Raw genomic sequence first — 21,470 nt, 5'->3', positions numbered from 1 at the left:
AAAAAGTAAAAAGAACATATAATACTTTACGTGGAAACCTCCTTACTCAAGGGAGTAAAACCACGACCCGTCTCACAGGATTTTCAAACTATTTTCACTAATCTTCTCAAGAATATGTGAAACACAGTTTACAACCACACAATGAGATTGACCTCCTAATCTCAATACTAAGTAATACAACCTATTACTTAACGAGCCTAAGAAATGCCTACATTTCCCACTATACTAACCCTCACTAATTAATATAGACTTTTGACCATAAGACACAAAGTTGCCCTCAACTATGTTCTTACTATGATTCACACAAGGTTTTGAAACGTTTATAACAGAAGTGAAACAAATCCTACAAGTCAAGCATAAATACAAACAATCAAAATAACAACGTATTCAGGAAGCAAATCTTCAGTCTATGAGGTCCCTTTTTATTTTTTTGAAGCTTGAATTTTCTCTCTTTGAATGATTGAGTTGATATGTTGTTTCTCATGTAGAATATATAAACCATAAAGAATTATTAACCATTGGACAAACAACCTCATCCATTTTGATTGGTTCAGTACGCTGACGACCTCGCCAATATTTGACAAGACAGCTTTCCAGTTGTATAGCACATTGCCCTGGATGGAACACTCTGCAGAAGACCAGGTCCCTGTATTTGTGAGGATCATTAAAACATCTGGAAACAATAAGCCTTATCACGCCTCAAATTCTAGGACTTATGCCCTATGAATCTACATCTTCAATTTGCATTACGGAACATTTTTAGTACGTCCCTCTTTGATATTCTCCCCAAAAATCATTTTTGAAAACATTGATACAAAAGTATATGTGCTGTCAGTTAAAACATAAATTCAAATGTACTTCTTCTGGTTGGAGTATTTAATGTGGACTCTCAATGTCACGCCCCGAGGCTACCCCCGAGACATGGACAAGAGGACTAGGATCACAAGTGACACCAATCTAACCCTGCTGGGATAATGATAAGACATAATCATAACCCTGTTAGTCCAAATGAAATAACTACGAATTCATAATAACCATACCGAGTTCTGAAGGATGTCGTCGAAATGTCACTATCTCTGACTCTAAGCTGAAGATAACTGGATCTGAGGTCTATCTATGAGAAATGACTAGCACCCTGAAGTTGGTCAAACAACTCATCAATCCTAGATATGGGATACTTATTCTTGATTGTAACCTTGTTCAACAGCCTATAGTCAATGCACATTCTGAGAGAACCATCTTTCTTCTTTACGAATAATACTGGTGCATTCCATGGTGAAATACTAGGTCTGATGAAGCCCTTATCTTGAAGGTCTTTCAACTGCTCTTTCAATTCCTTAAGCTCTATTGGAACCATTCTGTAAGGAGGAATATAGATAGGCTGGGTATCTGGAAGGAGATCAATTCCAAAGTCGATTTCCCTTTCGGGTGGAACTCCAAGAAGATCTTCTGGAACCACTACTGGAAACTCGTTCACTACAGGAACTGACTCAAGATTTAAGGTTTCGAAGCTTGAATACTTAACCCAAACTAGATGATAGAGATCATCTTTTTAGACTTAAGTAAGAAATGAAACGACCCATAGGCGCTGAGCTACTACCCTTCAATTCTAAGATTGGTTCATCTGGAAATTGAAAACGAACAATCCTAGTTCTACAATCGACTGAGGCATAACAGGAATGTAACCAATCCATGCCTAGAATGACATCGAAGTCCACCATTTCTAACTCTACAAGATCTGCTGAGGTGACTTTCTGAGAGACTGTGACAGGGCAATTTTTGTATACCCGTCTAGCTATAACTGGATCACTGACTGGTGTAGAGACTGAGAGGGGTCCTAAGAGAGTTTCTGGGCTAATACTAAATTTGACCGATATATAGGTAGTTAAAAAATACAAAGTAGCCTCTAGATCTAATAATGCATAAACATCAAGATCAAAGACTCGTAACATACTAGTGACTACATCAGAAAAATCTTCCTGATCTTGGCTAGCTTGAAGATCATATAACCTGTTTTGGCGTTGTCCGCTACTTGTACCAAATAAGTTACCCCGCTGAGTCGGGCGACCTGTTGGCGCTGCTGAAGTTGTAGACTTAGCTCTACCATTGTTACCTCATTGACCTTGTCTAGAAGGACAATCTCTCAACCTATGACCTGACTGACCACACCTAAAACATTCTTCCTTTGCTGCAAGGCACTTGCCCGGATGCTTCTTACCGCACTTAGGACAAGTTGGGTAGGTTTTGGTACCTGAAAAACTACCTTGAGTCTTAGAGCCTGATGCTCTACCTTTTTGATCTTGTCTGAACATGGAAGATGGAACACTAGCTGATGAAGGTGTTGGAGTCGAAGACTTCTGCTGAAACTGCGAGCGATTTCTACCACCCAATTTCTATTGAGAATAGTCATAGCTACCTGTCCTAGCTTTCTTACTCTCTTTAGACAGTTCCCTAAGCTTATCACCCCAACCTGCTGAGCATGAGTCATGAGCCTAGAGATGTTCAATCTCCCAGAAACATAGCATTTTTGCACTCTGTTTTCACCAAGTCTGACACTCCATATAGAAACTTATTCATCTGAACATTAGAATCAGCAACCATGTGAGGAGCATATCTGGAGAGTTGGGTGAACTTGAGCCCATACTCTTGGATAGTCAGAGACCACTGCCTCAAATTCATGAACTCCTGAGCCTTTGCCTCTCTCAACTCTCTTGGGAAAAACCTATCCAAAAAGGTCTCACTCTAGCAATCCTAAGTGATAAAAGCTACATCCGTACCTCTGTTCTCCTTCCATTGAGTATACCAGATATGAGCTACATCCTTAAGTTGATACGATGCTAACTCAACTTGATCATTCCCAGTTACTTGCATCACTTCAAAGATCTTCTTGACCTCATCAATGAAGTTTTGTGGATCTTCTCCAACTTGTGATCCTACGAACTCTGGCGGATTCATCCTAACAAAATCTCAAACTGTAACTGCAACTGACTGAACATTAGCGTTTGCTTGAACTGGAGCCTGCTGATTGTTCTGGTTGGTCACACTCTGAGCCTACATCTGAATGGCATTACTGAATTTTGCATTCGAGAGTCTGGGACTTGAGGAGCTGCATTTGCATTCCTGGCTTTAGCTCTATGAGGAAGCATGATTTGGAACATAGAATGTCTAGTTAGAATGGAATTAGATCACACCTTACGCACAATAAAAGTAACAAAAAAATGAAGATTTTTCCTAAAATATTATGTCGCCTCCCTCTCATTAGATGTGGTGCGCATTACACACCCATGAAAATGACTCTACTAGTATGACTTTTTAGTCATCCTAGGACACTTAAACCTAGGGCTCTGATGCTAAGTTTGTCACTCTCCGAGGCTACCTCTAGACGCGCACACGGGACCTAGGATCACGAGTGACCCCAAGCTAACCCTGCTAGCATAATCATAAAAATACTAAAGATATACTGAATAATAAAACTATGCGGAAGCTAAATCGTAAGAGATACTGAAAATGATGGGGAATACCCATATTTTGTCAGAATATATGAAAGCTGAGAGTTTGAATACAAAAGAGAAATCAAACTCTGAAACTAAAGCTGAAACTAACAATGTCTGAAATAAGCCTCTAAACTAACTATAAATGTTGGGATATGACCCAACTAGATCTAGAAAAATTGAAACTAAAGCTAAAAGCGATAAAGATAAAAATGTCACTAGTACTCAAAGAATGAGGACTCACTACTGATGTTGTTGAGTTGAAGATTGGGAACCAATCTATGCGTGATCTGACTGCTGGGGACTGGACTTACATCACAAGAAGATGTAGCGTAGAGTATGGGTTAGTACTTAAAAGGTACTGAGCATGAGGGATAGAATAAAGCTGAAATAAACATATAATTGAACAAACAATAAAGCAAGAGCATAATCTGAACATGATATAAATACTGAATACTGAGCTATCTAAATCCAATGACCAATTTATAACATGCTGAAACTGGATACTGACTATACTGAAATATGGTCAATGCAATGGAGTGTAACTGAAATGTAGGAGCTACTAATAACCGATAATAAAACCACATGAGCTAAATGTAGAGTACGATATATACACCCCATCGAGAGGACCTAATATACCCGGCCAAAGGTATAAAGGTATACTGGTGTGATGACAAAATGATTCCCATATAGGGGACTTACAACCTACGTGGCTCATAGTTCTGGGACTATTCGGGTACGCTGAACCCTAGTCTAACTCGGTATTATGCTACTGCCAATAGATTAAGTCATTAACACATTCTGACTGAATTACTGTAATATACTGGATAGCTCAAAACTGACATGCAAACTGAGAATGCACATTAATAACTGACAATGACACAATAAAAAACTAAGGTATGTCTAGCTGAAATAACTGAAATATATGGCCTAGCCTGTGTAATTCAAGAACTAAAGGACTACATAACTAGGGTTCTAAACTTTATTCAAGAAACCAAGTAATAACATAATAATCTGATTTGGAACATTTAGATAACTAATTCATGATAATCTGTTGAAGTTCTAGAAGCCCTAGGTCTAGTCATGATAAGGGAATCAAGAAGCTGACTTAAATCTAGGGACCTAATGGGCGAAAGGAACCCACTAGTGAAATCCCACATACTTGGTAACGAATTCCATGGAGAAATCTTTCGATTTCGGGGGTGGAACTGATGGAATCTTGTTGCGTTCTTGAACTAGGGTTCTTGGCCTCTTTTCTCCTCTTACGCTCTAATTTCTCTAAGTTTTGATTAATGCTTTGACTTATGTAAGTTCTACTTATGTTTCTAGGCTTAAACTAACTAAAACCTCATAATTTAGGGTCTAAACGCCATAGCTTAGGGGTCCAACGAAATAAGAAAAGACCAAAAGATCCCTGACTTAACTGTTGTCGAAGTGACTATTGAACCGTTGATCGACTGATGGTCCGTGCTGGTCGACCGTCATTCCCGACTGCATGCTAAAATCTGGGGTGTCGATCCATGGACATAGACCACAGTCCATGACCTGACCAATGGACCATTGGTCCGGCCGTGGATTAACACTTAGCCAAATTTTTGGACTGAGTTCTGCGGGAAGGTTAAGGTCTAAAGCACGGACCAGCAGCACGGGCCGTGGGTCACCCTACAATCCGTGGGTGGCGACTGTGAGTTGTAGCTACAACTTTTGGAAATATGTTTTAAGGTTCATTTTCGGATACAGGGTGTTACATTATCTCCCTCTTCGAAACTTTCATCCTCGAATGAATACTAAACTAGCTGAAATGGAGGGAGAGGGCTGCAAACCCTACACCAAAACACTGGAAACTGATTTCTAACTGAACTAAGTTCCATGAACATGCAGATACACTTAGAATGCATGTACAAACTGAAGGAACATGATACTAATATTGAATTTTCGTATGAATGACTGAAAAACTGAAGAGGGACTATTACCTCAAGCTGGAGTGGAATCGGAAGGAAAGAGGTGAAGATGCTTGGCCTTCTTGGCTGCTTCTGCTTCCCAAGTAGCTCCTTCTGCTTGTGTACCTCCAACCATGACCACAATATCAAGACTACTCCATTAAGATATCAATAAGAATCTACAGATACCAATTGGACTCAGCCTATACCACAAGTGACAAACCATACGAAAAGAGTGAAGAATTGAGACAAATTCTTAAAATTCTTCATAGAGCCCTAAAGTTTAAATGTAAACACCAACACACCAACTCTTAGGACTCAATTTGACATTTATCTTAAATTAGAAGACCAGTAACCTAGGCTCTAATATTAATTTATCACGACCCAACCTATCGGGTTGTGCGGACACCTACTCTATCACCTAGATAGGAAAGCCCTCAACCCTCAAACATGTTATAACATGTTGAAAACATAAATAAGCCATAAACTAACACCCCAAATGGTTATGAAATTATAATAAATTGATTTAAACCTCCAAATTTATTTTACAAGGAAATATATTAACACCACCAAGGAACTAGTCTTAACATGTACAAGAGTAGCTAAAAAGTACATTTATCAAAATAAATTAGACACAACTCCCACCATAAGGAAGGAGGACTAGAAGCTATTGGAGGTCATTATCGTCTTTACATATGAAACATCATTGAATTCCTACAACTAGACTATGCCAAGTTGCATAGCAAGAGTAGTATCAGTACAAAAACCACATACCGATAGACATCATCGGTTGACCTAAACCTACCATATAATTTAAAGTACACTTTCAAAAGGGAACATGTAATATCCATCCACCTGCTTTTACCTTCCCTTGTATAATGTACATAGACTAATACACTTTAATCCCAACCACCTACTTTATTCCGCTATCAACTCTACTATTAATACATTTGACCCCTTTTCCACTCTAAGGCTTCCCAAGCATACTTGTGATGTCACTCTTATATCATGTCAGAGACTAACCCTTCTATCACATTAATATCCATAAATACAAGACCATCATAATGCCAGATCATAGTCTAACCTTTTTATCACATTAATATTCATAAATACAAGACCATCATAATGCCAGATCAAAGCCTAAACCTTCTATTGCATTAATATTCATGAAGACTAGGTCATCACTAGCCCTAAAAACCAACTTACTAGTCCTTCTCAATTTCTCATGCCAACTCCCTCGACCTTTTGGAACAGTACATCGCACTAGTACCTTAGAAAAACTCATCCATCTTGACTCACATTCTCGTTACCTAGTAAGTTCTAAGAATACTAGATAACCATCATTTCAATAAACTAGTAACATTATGACAAATAGAAAAACAATTTAGACAACTAAAACATTGAGTCCCCATAAATATAACCCAATAGTTAAAACAATTATAATCACAGGTATAACATCGTCTGCACTCTCACTCCTCACCTTGGATTCATATGCACCACAACTACTAAAAATACATGCAAAATCAAATGTAACAACGATCATGAATACATAGACTCCAATCATAATATCATGAAATTAATTGATGCTTAGAATCAACCAATGCATAGAATATGTCCCACATGATCACAAATGCACATACCTAGTCCTCTCATGGAACTTATACTCAATTTGTTAGTGTAATAGCGTGTTACCTGAGAAATCTATAGTAAGTGTACCAGTGTGGTAACTGAGCCATCCTAAATTAATGAACTGACATGGTACTCGCGCAATCTATTAATAGTGTACTGATATGGATATCCAAGTATCAAGTGTGGTACTCGAGCCAACTATTAGTATAAATCATGTGTGGTATCCGTGCAAACCGTGGGTATATCCTGCACCTGGCATAGTACCCGAGCCAACCAGCAATCAAAAACAACATGAACAATCACAATGACCAACCAGATTTAAAATCACAAGTAAATAAAATAGGTTCACTGCATGAGATTATCATATTAAGACATTTCATAATCCCCCTTTGTTTCCTGGACATTTTGTAACACCTCAGACTTTAGAGGATTAAAGTGACCTAACGAGTAATTCCACAAGCCTAAAAAAGTCTAAGGACTCTTTATGAGACCCTAAAAGGTCCATTTAGGACACCACTAGCCATTTAGAGGTAGTGGGCTGGCCATTAAAGGAAGCCTTGAAAAGGTCCCCCTGGACGGTTGTCTTCATGGACCATGGAGCCCTAAACGGTCTGTGTAGCCTCCCATATACGTCACTTTGGCAGTTTTTAAGTTAGGGTCATTTTGGTCTTTGTCCTAGTTGTTTGGTACCTAAGTTGTGTCATTTTAATCCCTATTTCAATACCTACATAAGTAATTTAAGTCCTAAAACTACCGATTCTAAATCATTCATGTAATTCCTAAATTTCCCTCCAGGTTCATCTCCAAAATCCTCTTTAAAGCTAAGGAAGAAGAAGCTAGGGTTTCACTTCAACATTCTCAATTCACCATACCTTTTGGGAATTGATCACTAAGGTATGTTAGCATTCACCTATGAAGTCCTTTCCTCCATAGGGTTCCTAAAATCTTCCAATTTTACAAGTTAGATTCTCAAATCAAAGTTAGAGTGTTATCCAATTTTCATGGATTCTTTTCAATGAATTGAAGTAATTACATAATTTTAAGTAACCCATGCATGATCCATGATTCTTAGACTATGAACACATAATGAAGCTTATGAACTATGAAAGATGAATTTATGAAGATATGGATGGTTTTATGAACTTGATGTAAATGATTTGAGGATGCTTTGACAGTAAAGTATCCATGTTATTGTGAAAGGTTTTCTCATACACTACTAAGAACATGATTGTGAAAGGATTTCTCACATGAAGGATTCATAAGGTTGAAAGGTTTTCTCACCTAAGTTGAATTAAGTTTAGGAGCTATTGAAAATGAACTCTAGCTAAGATTGGTTACTTAATTGGGCCTTTCCATGGATGATAATACGACTATGACAAATGACTATTCCGTGGGATTTTGCTTAGAACTTAGTGGAATAGTGGTGATTACCCATGACCCATAAACTATGTGACACCACAAGATGATTATCTCAGATAAACATTATCTAGTGGATCCACTTTAGCTCAGACTCATGGTTCTTAATTTGGAAAGTAAGGACATCTATTTTTGGTATAGGATAGACACTGGATTCCATGTTATAGCTCACATGGTCCATGTCAGTTACATGGTAAACTTTTCACAATAATGAACTAAGGTTACTTCTAAAGTATCTCATAAGTGTTTCAAAGATGTTAAGCTTGCATTGACCATGACTATGACTTATGTTTGCTAACCCTTTTATCTTATGATTTAGCTTGGTCATTGCATGTCATGTAAAATCCTTTTTAAAATGATTTCATAACTCTTATACATTGTTAGCATACTTAGTACATTTCATGTACTAATGCATACTTGTGCCTACATTGTTTCACTAATGTAGGGTCTGACGCTCCTACCTCTCATACTCATGGCTAGTTGATCTTTTGACACTCAAGGATTGGCGATTCCTCATGTTCCAAAGAGCGAGCAACTTTTATTACTTTCTTTATTTTAGTTTTCAGAGTTTGTACGTGATGTATGATTTACGTCTCAATCACTTCCTTATGATGTAATAGATGGCTAGTTGAGACTATGTTAGACTTCCACTTTGTCAAACTCTTTCTGATATAAGACTTTATTTTAAAATCTTTATTTTTATTACTTTGTATAATGTATGCTAAGTGGTTTGTGTACGGCCTTTCGGGGTTCTATATGTCATATTACGCCTAGGGTATACTATGGATCGTGACACATGCATTGAACAGCATTCCACATATAACAATCAATATAAACATATACATGAATATATACACCTATATGCATATACCAATATCTCAACACTAGACCCATTTTATGAGCACATATTTTTTCCATTTGATTACCACAAGTCCTAGAAATGGCTATAACCTAGCATTTTGATAACACTTAACCTTACCATTAACACCTAATTACCCCAACAAGCAAACTCAAGGTTATAAATTAAGAATTTTAGAACCACCCCCAGTCATTATCTTTTCCCGCCTTTACACCAATAAAAACAACCTTAACCATCCAGAAGGCCTAGGCATTAAATCTCTCATCAATATACAAAATACCATGGAGTAGAAAATAGGTTTTACTACACAAATAAGAAAACATTGCATACCTGGGTGTCAAGCAATTGCTGCAGAAGTTTGATCATGAGCCTTGAACCCTTTGTGAAACATTAGTTTGTTCTTGATCTAAAATTATAATACAACACAATATTCAATGTAAAATGGCCTAATAATTCTTGGATTACAACCAAATCCTAACCCTAGGTCAATTCATGGTCATTCTATTCGACCCAGGGCTCTTCCTACCATTAAATCATGTTAGAACCCTCCCCAAATAGTAATAACATAGACTCCAAGGCTCAATAATCAAAGTACAAGGTTGGGGAGTAATAGTCTTACCTTTACTAATGAGTTATATGGAAAATCATGTGCAAACATCTCAAAATTTCCCCTCCCAAGTATAAGAACACAAAGTGCATAAAATAGGGGTTTCGAGGCTATTACTACATAAATCCCATTTCCCCTCTCTATAACAGCCTAGCCTGCTATATTGACGTTGCTGCAGTAGTAATTAACACTGTTATAGGGGTCTGAGCATGACTATAGCGGAATGCATCCTGCTATATATGCCTCGACAAAACTTTAGAAATTAATAATTCAGAAAAAGGCCCTTTTTACAACACAACATCTTCCCATTATGTCCCGACACATACCTTCCATGCCAAGATCAATTCTAGAGTTATACTTAACTTGATTGAATTTTCAAAGGCCCTAAGGACTCCTTAATGCTTTGACTACAAGAATATGTTCATTAAACATCAATATTACCCCGCCTATTATCGGATGGCCCTAGACCTCACCTAGCCTAGATTTTGTATGAGGCTGGCTTAGCCTAATAATTTAAGTCACTACTTGAAAAGTTTTTTGGCCTAAATTTTTTCACCATTGGCCTACTCATAATGACGAAGATGGGTCATTACACCCTAACATTGAACGGACAAAAATGCTTCTATTGTGATGCTCATTTGAAGATTCTATCATTGATATTCATATCATTATTCACAATATAAAATCCTTGAATGCATTAAAGTTCAACATCAAAGATTAAATATCTTTAATGTTTAAATAGCTGCTTAAATGCATTATTAATGTAACACCTCGCATCTCTACCCTTAGAATCTGAATCATTCGCCATAAGTATATAAGCTTGAATCGGGTGATATGCTACTTGATATTTTATTTTAAGGTCATTTACCAAGTGTATAAAGTGAATCAGAAGTTATTTAGGGTCATAAGGGACCTCTAGCATAAGTTGAGATCAAAATCTTTCCACTAGCTAAGTTTTTTGCAAGAGTTCATGATAGGATAACCTTCATATGACCATATATCTCTGAATATTAAGAGTTAGTGTCCCATGGCCTTTCGCATAAAACTTCTATGATCTTCTTTCCAATGTCACCGAGTTTGTATCAAATGGAGTTTAGATTGAAAAAGTTAAGACATTTTACCTTGGACACTTCCTGTAGAGTTATCATAATCTACCCACTATGAGCCCCATTTATGGGTTGTATAGTGAAGTAAAGATGTAATGAATATCACAGAATCAAACTTCTGAAGCCATTTTTTGGACTTATTCTTACGGACCAAACTATGGGTCATAAATCCAACTATGGGCCATAATTTCAGCTCGTAGAATAAAGTCCTGAAACTTATTTTTTTGTCTGATTTTTACGTATTCAACCACAATCCGTAAATAAAAAAAACATCCATAATTTGTCTCATGGAATGAACTTTCGAGAGCATAATTTTGGTCTAGATTCCACGGATGGAATCCATGAGTTGTAGATCTAACTGTGGACCATAGTTAGGCCTCCTGAAAGGATTACAGGAGTTTTTAAATGAGGATATTTTAGTCTTTTCTCATTCTTTCTAAGCCAAAACCTTGACTTTATAGTACCTAATTGGGAAGTATATCGTAGTGTTACCTTAGAATACTCTCATATCTTTCTCCCCAAACGTAGTGAAAAAATTATAAAAAAGAACAATCTAGGGTATCAAGCTTTCTTGAAGAACTCTTATTCTCTATGGTATGTAAGGCTATCGTAGTGAATGAATGAGTTCTTCTTTATGCCCTACATCTAGTTTTTAGTTAAAAAGACTAAGATTAGGGTTTTTACTCCAAAGTTAGCCCTATTTGAAATTCGCCATACATTTTTAGTGTAGATTCTTGATTTCATTGTAGAGATTTCAGTTCTCTACATATTTATGAACCTCGATTGTTGTTCAAGCTTATTATATCACATGCGCCCTATTTAATTAAGAATTTTTAGAGGCCTTGGCATATCATTCATTATGCATTACTTTCACATTCAAAGTAAACTTCAAGTATTTGAGCCATAATTCAAAAAGAGTTGTAAGGCAACTTGAAACGTTCCAAGTTCATTATTTTTATAAAGAAAAATATGGCTAGTTTTGAAGTGAGCATAATCAGTTTTAGAGAAAGGTTTCCAGTCAGTTTCTAAAGCAAGTTTAGTATATTCATAACGAAGTATTTTGAGTAGTAATTCAAGATAGAGATTATTAGATTTTCCTAAAGTGGGACACTTTTTTCTAACATGGAACCTTATACAGTTATTGAGCATCATTGCATTGATTTGAGAGTTGTATTGAATACTGAGTTAGGTAGAAGTTCATAGTGATGGTTGTCGATTAGAGAAACTCCCTAAGAAACGTGAAGTATACTATTTAAGCATTTGATATTATTGCATATATCTATGTTGTAAAATATTATTGTTTTCAATAAATTTGCATGCTTTACTAAGTTATAAAATTTTCAATCATTCTCTGAGTTGTTCTTCAATTATGTATGCTTAGTATAACCACTGTTGTGTTCATCTATTTTACATGCCATACATTCCATGTAATGATGACATTTGGCGCTGCATCTTTTAATGATGTAAATACAGGTACTCAGGGTCAACAACAAACACTTTGTTGAGATACTCTACATTAGATTTTGGTGAGATCTCCTTGCTTTTAGAGCGATCCAATTCGGTTATTTATTTCAGTAATTAGTAGACATTCTAGTTTATTATTCAGGTAGCCATTGGTCGTGTCCCGCACCTATCTTAGTTTAGTAGAGGCTTCATAGACAAGTGAATGAGTCAGTTAAGTCTTGATCTTCGGATGTTTTAAACATTATTATTATAATTCAAACTTATATTTCAGACTTTTTATAAAGCATGTTCAAATGTGTGAATGTTTATGACTTTTAAAGCTTTTTCATAAGTTTTTAGTGTTCCGTTCAGTAGTAAGCTCGACCAAGGGTTCTCTTGGGAATAGTAATGATTTTCGTGTGTTGGCCACACTCAAGTCATAGGCTCGGGGACTGATAATGAATTTCCTATGAATAATTTGGTTCATCATAAAGTAACTATGACAGAGATATACAACTTAGTACAAAAAAGAGCTTTTTTGCTCAAGTTGTTTTAGGCTGCAACCAAACAAGGTGCTTTAGAATATATTTTATCCAACAAATTGTTAAAGAATTATTTCACTGGCTTGCTTATGTTTTTCACTTTACTAGCATTTTTAATTAAAAAAAAACTTATTCCCAGTCCAAATCCACTATAACAACAAAAATCTATGTATAAATTAAGTTAAATGGACAAAACCCATAGTGAATTAATGTTTATGAGTAAATCCTCCTAATCTTAAACTAGATTTCTTTGACCGATCTTTTGGACTGTGTAATTTAAGAGATTCTTTTGACCGTGAATTTTCTGCTACAGCTTAAATGCACGTTCATTTATGGCAAATTTAAAAGGATAAAAATTGATCAAATGACACTTAAAGGAACACTTTAAAATCTTTTTCCAATAAAGAAATGACCATTTATTTGGACAAGAATTATATAGCATATCTATCAGAGATGGTACAACTAAAAAAAATTTTCAGAGCATAGTTCTAGATAAAAACATCAAAACATTGTTGTCTTCACAAACTTTTGCAACAGAATGGAATCTGAAGCCTCTCATCGACACCAAAAGAGGAGCTAGCACATTACCAGTGATCCATTTTCTTTTTCTTTTGTTCAAGATTCAAACTTTACAACCACTGTTCTACCAACAGAGATCATTACTGAGATCCTCTTAAGGCTTCCAGTGAAACTCCTCTTGAAATTTAGGTCTGTATCAAAATCTTGGCTTGGTTTAATCTCTAGTCATAAATTTGTCAACACCCATCTCAATATATCTTCTAATAACAAGGCCTTTCATAGGCTTATATTGGGGTTCGGTCCACCTGAAAACAATCTTAAGGACTGTTCTGTTAACTCTTTATTTTATGACAATGTTACTAGGGCAATTGACTTGGATTATCCTCCAAAAAAATCCTATCAATCTATTAAGGTTGTGGGTTCCGTCAATGGGGTTATTTGTGTTGCCATTGAACAAAAAGACTTGTTTATGTGGAATCCATCAATTAGGAAGCTCAAGAAAATGCCTAGTTCTAGAACTGGTTCCTTTTATATGTATGGTTTTGGATACGATGAGCTTCATGATGATTATAAGGTAGTGGATATCACTCTAAATGTGGGTGATGACAATTCATATTATAATGTGGGGAAAATGTACAGTCTAAATAATAATTCTTGGAAACATTTGGATGATTTGCAGATTGCTATGTCATTCAATAACTCAGGTATGCTTGTGAATGTGAAGCTTCACTGGGCTATTACTAATAAGTATTCTGGTTATTATAATGATTGTGTCATCTTTGTGGTTGACTTGGCTAATGGGAGATGGGAAGAAATGGAGAATCCTTGCTACGGAGAAGGAAATTTTGATTTTATGCCGTACCTTGGTGTATTAGGAAATGATCTGTCTATGATTTGTCATCCTCTAATGACTCATGTAGATGTGTGGGTTATGAAGGAGTATGGAGATAAAGAGTCTTGGACAAAAATGTTTAACATCAGGTGTGTGGGATATAGTTTCTTTGGTCCACATTTTTGCATATCAAGTGAAGGTGAAATTTTGTTTAAGAATGGATCAAATATCATAATTTGCAATCCAAAGGATGACTCAATGCAATTTCAAGAGGTTACCAATTGTGGTCAACTTGTTGACGCAAAGCTCTACATTGAAAGCCTTGTTTGGCCTTTTGTTGTGGAACATACAAGAAATGCAACAACATCAGAGGCAACACATAATTAAAGCTAAGATGATGAAAATCGTGTGATAAATAATTAGTAAGAGTTCATTATATATTTTTCTCAACCGCTATTAAATTTTGTTTCTTTTCTCACTTACAAAACATTGCCACACTGCATATCACAAACATCTTTGAATTATATATGTTAGAAGATCTTTTTAGTGTTTTTTTCTTTCATGAAACTTCTTCTCAAGAATAATTATTTTGGTTTTAGGGCTTGCTGTCTTCATCTTCAAGCTAAGTGCATTCAACATTATTTCTTTAGGACTATCTTCTATTTGTTATACTTATTTGGTCAATCAAAGATGAAATGTATTTTACTTTTGTGAATAACCAATGGTTCAGTGCAATCATAGAGAAGCTCATGAAACAAGTTTAGTTACTTTAACCATGAGCGTGGGATGGGGTCAAAGGCATGAATATAAGAGAAAGATAATGGGGATGAGCTTTGTTTAAGAAGGCCTCATCAATTCTAAAGTAGATGAGACTATAAATTTAATCATCGTTGTTATATGAATCAAAAATAGTTCCTACAATAGTTGATCTTTTAATCATGTTTAGAGTACATTTTTTTCAATCATCCACAATATTAAAGTTAAACTAACAAGGTATATTGGTTATGTATCACCAAGTTAGTGATGAAAACCATTTTTAAAGAAATTAAAGAGTCATTCTTACTTGTTGTGGTGTCAACTATCTGTCATAATACTTTGAAAAATTGTCACAAATTACTGTAGCCAATCTATAACAAGGAAATATAGTTAATCCTAGTAAGAAACAACGACAATAGTTTGATGATGGCTATGCATAGACTTTTATTGTGATTCAATTTTTTGACTTGCATCCTTTTTGAGGAATTAAAGTGAGGAAGCAAGAGAACAGTACGTCGCAGACCAAGGTAATATATTGTGCATTTTTCTTTATTCACAAAGGTTGAGAAACTTGTGTCTTAGGTTACAGGTTCGCGCCTTGTGCCAAGCGATCTAGCTCTAGTATTTAAGTGGGGAAGGGTAGAGGGGAAGACCTATCATCCGTGAGTTTTAAAGGTTGTAGTTAGCTGAAAGACTAGCTATAGATAGAATTCTTGATCATAAAAAACAATATGAAGGAGGAAAGGGGAAGAAGCCTAAAGGTATGGATCAGTGTGTGATTTATTCTAACTCTTTTTGCATTTATATTGAATATGTATACCAGTTATTTGCATTTCCATACTCCATCTTGAGATCAAATAAGTTAACCAATATATATTTGAATGGAAGAAATTTTGACATGTCTCAAATTTAGTTGGTTGGGGGTAATGTATCTCATTTTTTTTGCTTAAACAATGCTTATAGTTTCTAACCAAAGTGAGTTTTGTTACATGTTAAATATAGATCATGCACGTGGCACTTTGGATAATTTTTTCTTGATAAAGTAAATATTATTTTGTTAATTGTTATGTACTTTTGAACTTTCAGGAAGTGAATGTTAATGTTTGGAACAAAAAAATATACTCCTAGTTGATTGCATGGGTTGCAATGAAGAAGGATGGGTTTTGACTGTTTTTATTGTTCATTGTGATGTATAACTCTTTTTTTCATGCAAAACAAGATTTACATATGCTCGCTGATTGCATATCACATTTTGTTGGTACCTTATGAATCTTGGTTGAGGAAAAAATTATGTCAACTGAAAATTTCCATTACAGGGCTTGATACAGTAATTTAAGAGCTATCCAATGCTCATCTTTACAACAACTACACAGTTAGAAAGTCAATGTTATATTATATGCTTGAAATGAGAAGTTTTGCGCTTAATGAGTTTTATAAAGAAGTTTGTTTTCTATTTATTTTTTTGAAATAACTTCCATTAATTGTCGTATAGTATTGGGAAGTGATTTTGCTTAGCCAAAATCTAGATCACACAACACATATACTTTACTATCTAGGTTTATACCTTTAGACCATCTCCAACCCATCTCTATTTTACTCTCCAATCTCTATATTCGAAGAGTAAAATAGAGAATTCCCTCTCCAACCTCTCTCCATATTACTCTCTAGTCTCTATACTCCATTTACGGAGAGGTGAATAGTTGGAGAACTACTATTCACCTCTCTATTTCACTTTTTGATTATTTTAATATTAATTTTAAGATATAATTAATTAAGTATTTATTATTTGTAATTATTTTCTAGTGCAAGATAACATCTAAAAATGTATCATTGAACAGTTACTACTTTATCCGACTTAATAATTTTACTTTTTTTAAAAAATAAATTAGCACTTTAAATATGTAATTTAAAATTATTTTAACATTATTTATATTACACAAGACATTTAATTAAGTCTCTAATATTTGTAATTATTTATAAGTAATATAATATCTAAAAACATATTAGTGATAAGTATACTACTTGCACCCCGAATTAAAAATTCTTCTAATTTGAATTTTTAATTTTTTTTTTAACTTTAAATACATAATTTAAAATTATAATTATTTTTCACTATGAAGAATACACAAAATTTACACGATAATCCAAACAATCTGCTTTTATGTTATAGTGATAAATGATTAAACTACACTTTTTAATGAGTATGAAAATACTTGATGCAATAGTTTAAATAGAATAGGGGAAGTAAATTAGTATCCAAAATAATTGAATACGAGATGAAATCGTTAAATTAAATTTTTTTAGCTACAAGTAAAAAAAAATAAGGACAAAAAATTGCTCATATTGAACTCCATAATGCATTAATAGAGTATTTATGGGAGAAACGTAACAATCTTGAAAGTTGAATATTTATGTAAATTTAAAATAATTTTTACGATAATGCAATATTAATGATATAATTGTAGTTCATCAATAATTTCACTTTGATTTCAATTGTTCTCTAATATGTATTATAAATAATATTTGTCACATTTATGATATTAAGATTAAATATTTTTTTATATTAAACGAAGAATTTGAAAAGAATAAAATTGTATAGTGCATAAAGATTATATAGATTATAGGGTGATTATTTACAAAAAAAAATCGATTTATATTATGAAATAAGGAAATAAAAATGAAATTAAAATAATAATTTAATATTGAGGAGAGAGAAGAAGATTCATTTTTAGAGAATAAAATAGAGAATTAGGCTGCAGTTGATAGTCTGAAATAATTAAAAAAACTCTATATTTAGAGAGTGAAATAGAGGGTAGGGTTGGAGATGCCCTTGGAACCACAACTTTGTGGGGGGGGGGGGGGGGGGGGGGGGGGNTGTTAGATTATTTTTTGTCTCGGTTATTTAAATTCTTTTGGCGCCAAGAAAGTATCATAGATGGCTTAATGACTTAGGACTGCGCTAATTTTATTGTGGTGCACTATGTTTTTGACAGTTGCATTGGACCCCCAGTCTTTATTGCGCGTTTTTAGTAAATGATTGTCAATTCATTTAGTGGAACTGAAATGTGTAATTTCTTGGTTTATATCAATTTTAGGTAATGAGATAGATTAACTTTCTCACTAATGCAGTTACTATAATAAATGATTAGTTTTTAAAGTTGCAACTCGAGCCTTGTGTAACTCACTATATATTGTCAGTAAACAGAGAGCAATAGCCAAAAAATTGTAATTTGAAGTTGGAAGAGAGTTTTGGAAAATCTTTTCCTTAAGTTTTGAAGGGAAGTCACTTTCCTTACATTTGAGGAAAATGAGTTGATTTGAAAAGCATTTTCCAAAACATTTAATCCAACCAAACATGAGAAAATTGGAAAACATTTTCCGAAAAATATTTTCCTTTATACCAAACACAACCTTGGACTCTTGTTTTCCTAAATTTTATACATAGACCCCTAGGGCTATTTTGTGGGGGTTGGACATTATTTTGGTGTGCAAGATTCAAGTTTTGTAATAGGTTTCGATTATCTAACTCTTCTTTATTTAGGAAATTGCATGAACAATTCTACTTTAGGGTTTTTGAATATTATGAGTGGCTAAACGCCCTTGTTCTGGGGCTATAGCTACGGATTGACTGTTGAGTATTGAAGGATTTGAATTAATTCTTGGTTATCGTTTTAAGTTACTTTTATATTCTTGTTTTAGTATTTCTTTATTGGCCATCATAGAGATAAATCTCTTGTCTATTCTTAAAATTGAGAGACGGTAAGGTAGATAGATCAAAGAATATAAAAAGCTTGATCTTCCATTGAGTTGATTTGTGTTTAGGAGTGACACCTGGACGAACACCTAGCTTGGTTAAGAAACAAGATGAAATATAAATACTCACCAATTAGGATTGCCTATCCCCGCTCAACGATGTAGTTAGACAGCTAATTGGAGTATGCGACTAGAGGTTGAGAGACCCTACTCATATAATTAACCCTGTAAATCTGTAACTTGATAACCAAAATTAGTTCATTGCTTGGAATTGTCTTTTACTTGAGGTTTAAGGTAGGCTACAACCTTGGAATTGTCTTTTACTTGCTTGAAACATAAATTTGAAGTCGCTCACATTAGTTACTTTTATTTGTTACATAAATTGTAGTAGTAATTAACAACCATCAAACTCTTTTAAAAGGTTACTTTTGTCGAGTTGTGGAATTAAGTATTAAATATAAGTTGATCATAAGTCCCTTGGGAACGAAAACTCATTTCTAAAAGAAACTGCATTACTTGAGCGACTGCGTACACTTGCGTGTGCATTTGGGAGCAACAAGTTTTGGCGCCCAAAACATATATCCGAAACATTCCCTTCCTTATCCTATGCCGGCATTACATCCAAAATAAAAGTCCTCTTGATTTATTGACAAATATGTGGTGAAAGTGAAAATACATTGTGGGCAACCTTAGAGTTATGCCTTGGATAAATGCCAAACATGGCATACCCTATGGGTATCTTTTGAATCATGTGTTTGAACACTTCGGTGTTCCCCTTGGCATGGAAGTTTCTAGCATTCTAAAACAAATGTTCTCTCCGACCACACTTTTAGAGTGCGAGTATGCGGAGGGAAAAATCAAGGCTAAGTCTCATATGTCTGACCTTCTTTAGCAACAGGAATCCCTCAAGCGTGAGCTAAATAACTTCACAGAAACCTTGAGTGCTAAAGAGGTACAAATTGCATGACTTAAGGCACAACTTCAATAGACTATTTGATAGGGACCTGGTATCAGTACTACAGATAAAGAGGAAGTAGAATAGTTCAGAGATGAGAATGCATAACTGCTGAAGTCAAATGCCTCACTTAGTGAGGAAGTTCGAGTTCTTAACAAGCAATTCATTCAGGCGCACGTCGATGCTAATAATCACATGATCTTGTTGTTATAGTCCTTCACTCCCCGTCCCATTCTATCCTAAATGAGTCTGCTATCGAAATTTCGTATGTCTTTCAGTGTCTAAGTTGTTTCCACTATTTTTATATTGTGGAAAAGTGTACTGTCTTTGGCCAAACTCTGTGGTCAACATAAGTGATCTAATGATATCATATTTTTTTGCCCTTCTTAGTATGCTTTTATCTTTTCTATTTTTGCTTACTTGCGCAAGTACTGTGTGTCCCATGGACCTGAGTTCCTATTGTTTTGCATGCAGCTCGTATATGTTTATTGTCATTCCTTTTCAATGATGTGAAAAGGGGGAGTTGATATGTAAATTGTGTGTTAATTAGAGTATAGTGATAAGGGGAATATTGATAGGGGGAATTGATACTTTGAATGAATGCTAACTCATGTGAGGCAGTTTATTTGTCATCATAAAAAATGGGGAAAATGATAAGTCTTACTGTTTCTGGATGTTTTGATGATCCTCACAAATGCAGGGACCCGATCCTCTATAGAATGTTCCATCTAGGGCAATGTGTTATACAATTGGAAAGTTGTCTTGTCAGAGGTTGGTGAGGTCGTCAGTGTACTGAACCAATAAGCATGGGCGAGGTTGTTTGTCCAACGGTTAATAATTCTTTAAGGTTGATATAATCAACATGACAAACAACATATCAACTCATTTATTCAAAGAGAGAAAATTCAAGATTTAACAAAACAATAAGGGACCTCATAGATTGAAGATTTGCTTCTTGAACCTGTTGTTATTTTGATTGGTTGTATTTGTGCTTAACTTGTAAGATTCGTTTCACTTCTATTAGAAACGTTTCAAAACCTTGTGTGAATCGTTGTAAGAACATAGTTGAGGGCAACTTTGTGTCTTATGGTCAAAAGTCTATATTAATCGTTGAGGGTTAGTATAGTGGGAAATGCAGGCATTGCTTAGGCTCGTTAAGTAATAGGTTGTATTAAATAGTATTGAGATTAGGAGGTTAATCTCATTGTGTGGTTGTAAAATGTGTTTTGTTGTTGCTTGAGAAGATTAGTGAATAAAATTTGAAAACCCTGTGAGTTAGGCCGTGGTTTTACTCCCTTGAGCTAGGAGGTTTCCACGTAAGTATTGTATGTTCTTTTTAATTTTTGTATTTACTTTTGTGCATCATAACTGTGTAAAGGACCCGGTCCCATAGTAGTTAGTGGACGCAAACATTCCAACAAGTGGTATCATAGCTGCGACTTCTCTATCTGGTTAACACCAAGAGAAGAAAGATCCTGAAGGAATGACTGCTCCACCAAGTCTACAGGCAGGATAGTCTACCATCCGTCTACCCCTCTTCAACAGACAATTCTATGAATGGTGGAAGACACAAATGTATGAGCACATCAATGCATAAGACACTGAGCTGTGGGACATGATTC

The 21,470-nt window shown here is 35.0% G+C and overlaps 1 protein-coding gene across 1 annotated transcript; it reads left to right on the top strand.

The window, feature by feature from the left end:
- The first annotated feature begins 12,481 nt into the window (after positions 1-12,481).
- LOC125869641 (F-box/kelch-repeat protein At3g23880-like) lies at positions 12,482-14,771 on the top strand. The gene is made up of 2 exons (XM_049550099.1): positions 12,482-12,521; positions 13,654-14,771. The coding sequence occupies exons 1-2, from the start codon at positions 12,482-12,484 to the stop codon at positions 14,769-14,771; spliced, it is 1,158 nt and encodes a 385-aa protein (XP_049406056.1).
- The last annotated feature ends 6,699 nt before the right edge of the window (positions 14,772-21,470 follow it).

This window comes from Solanum stenotomum, chromosome 7 (genome assembly GCF_019186545.1).
Source record: "Solanum stenotomum isolate F172 chromosome 7, ASM1918654v1, whole genome shotgun sequence".
In the NCBI taxonomy this organism is placed as follows: domain Eukaryota; kingdom Viridiplantae; phylum Streptophyta; class Magnoliopsida; order Solanales; family Solanaceae; genus Solanum; species Solanum stenotomum.
Note: the sequence above shows the minus strand (reverse complement) of the source record. Positions and strands in the feature narration are given on the sequence as shown.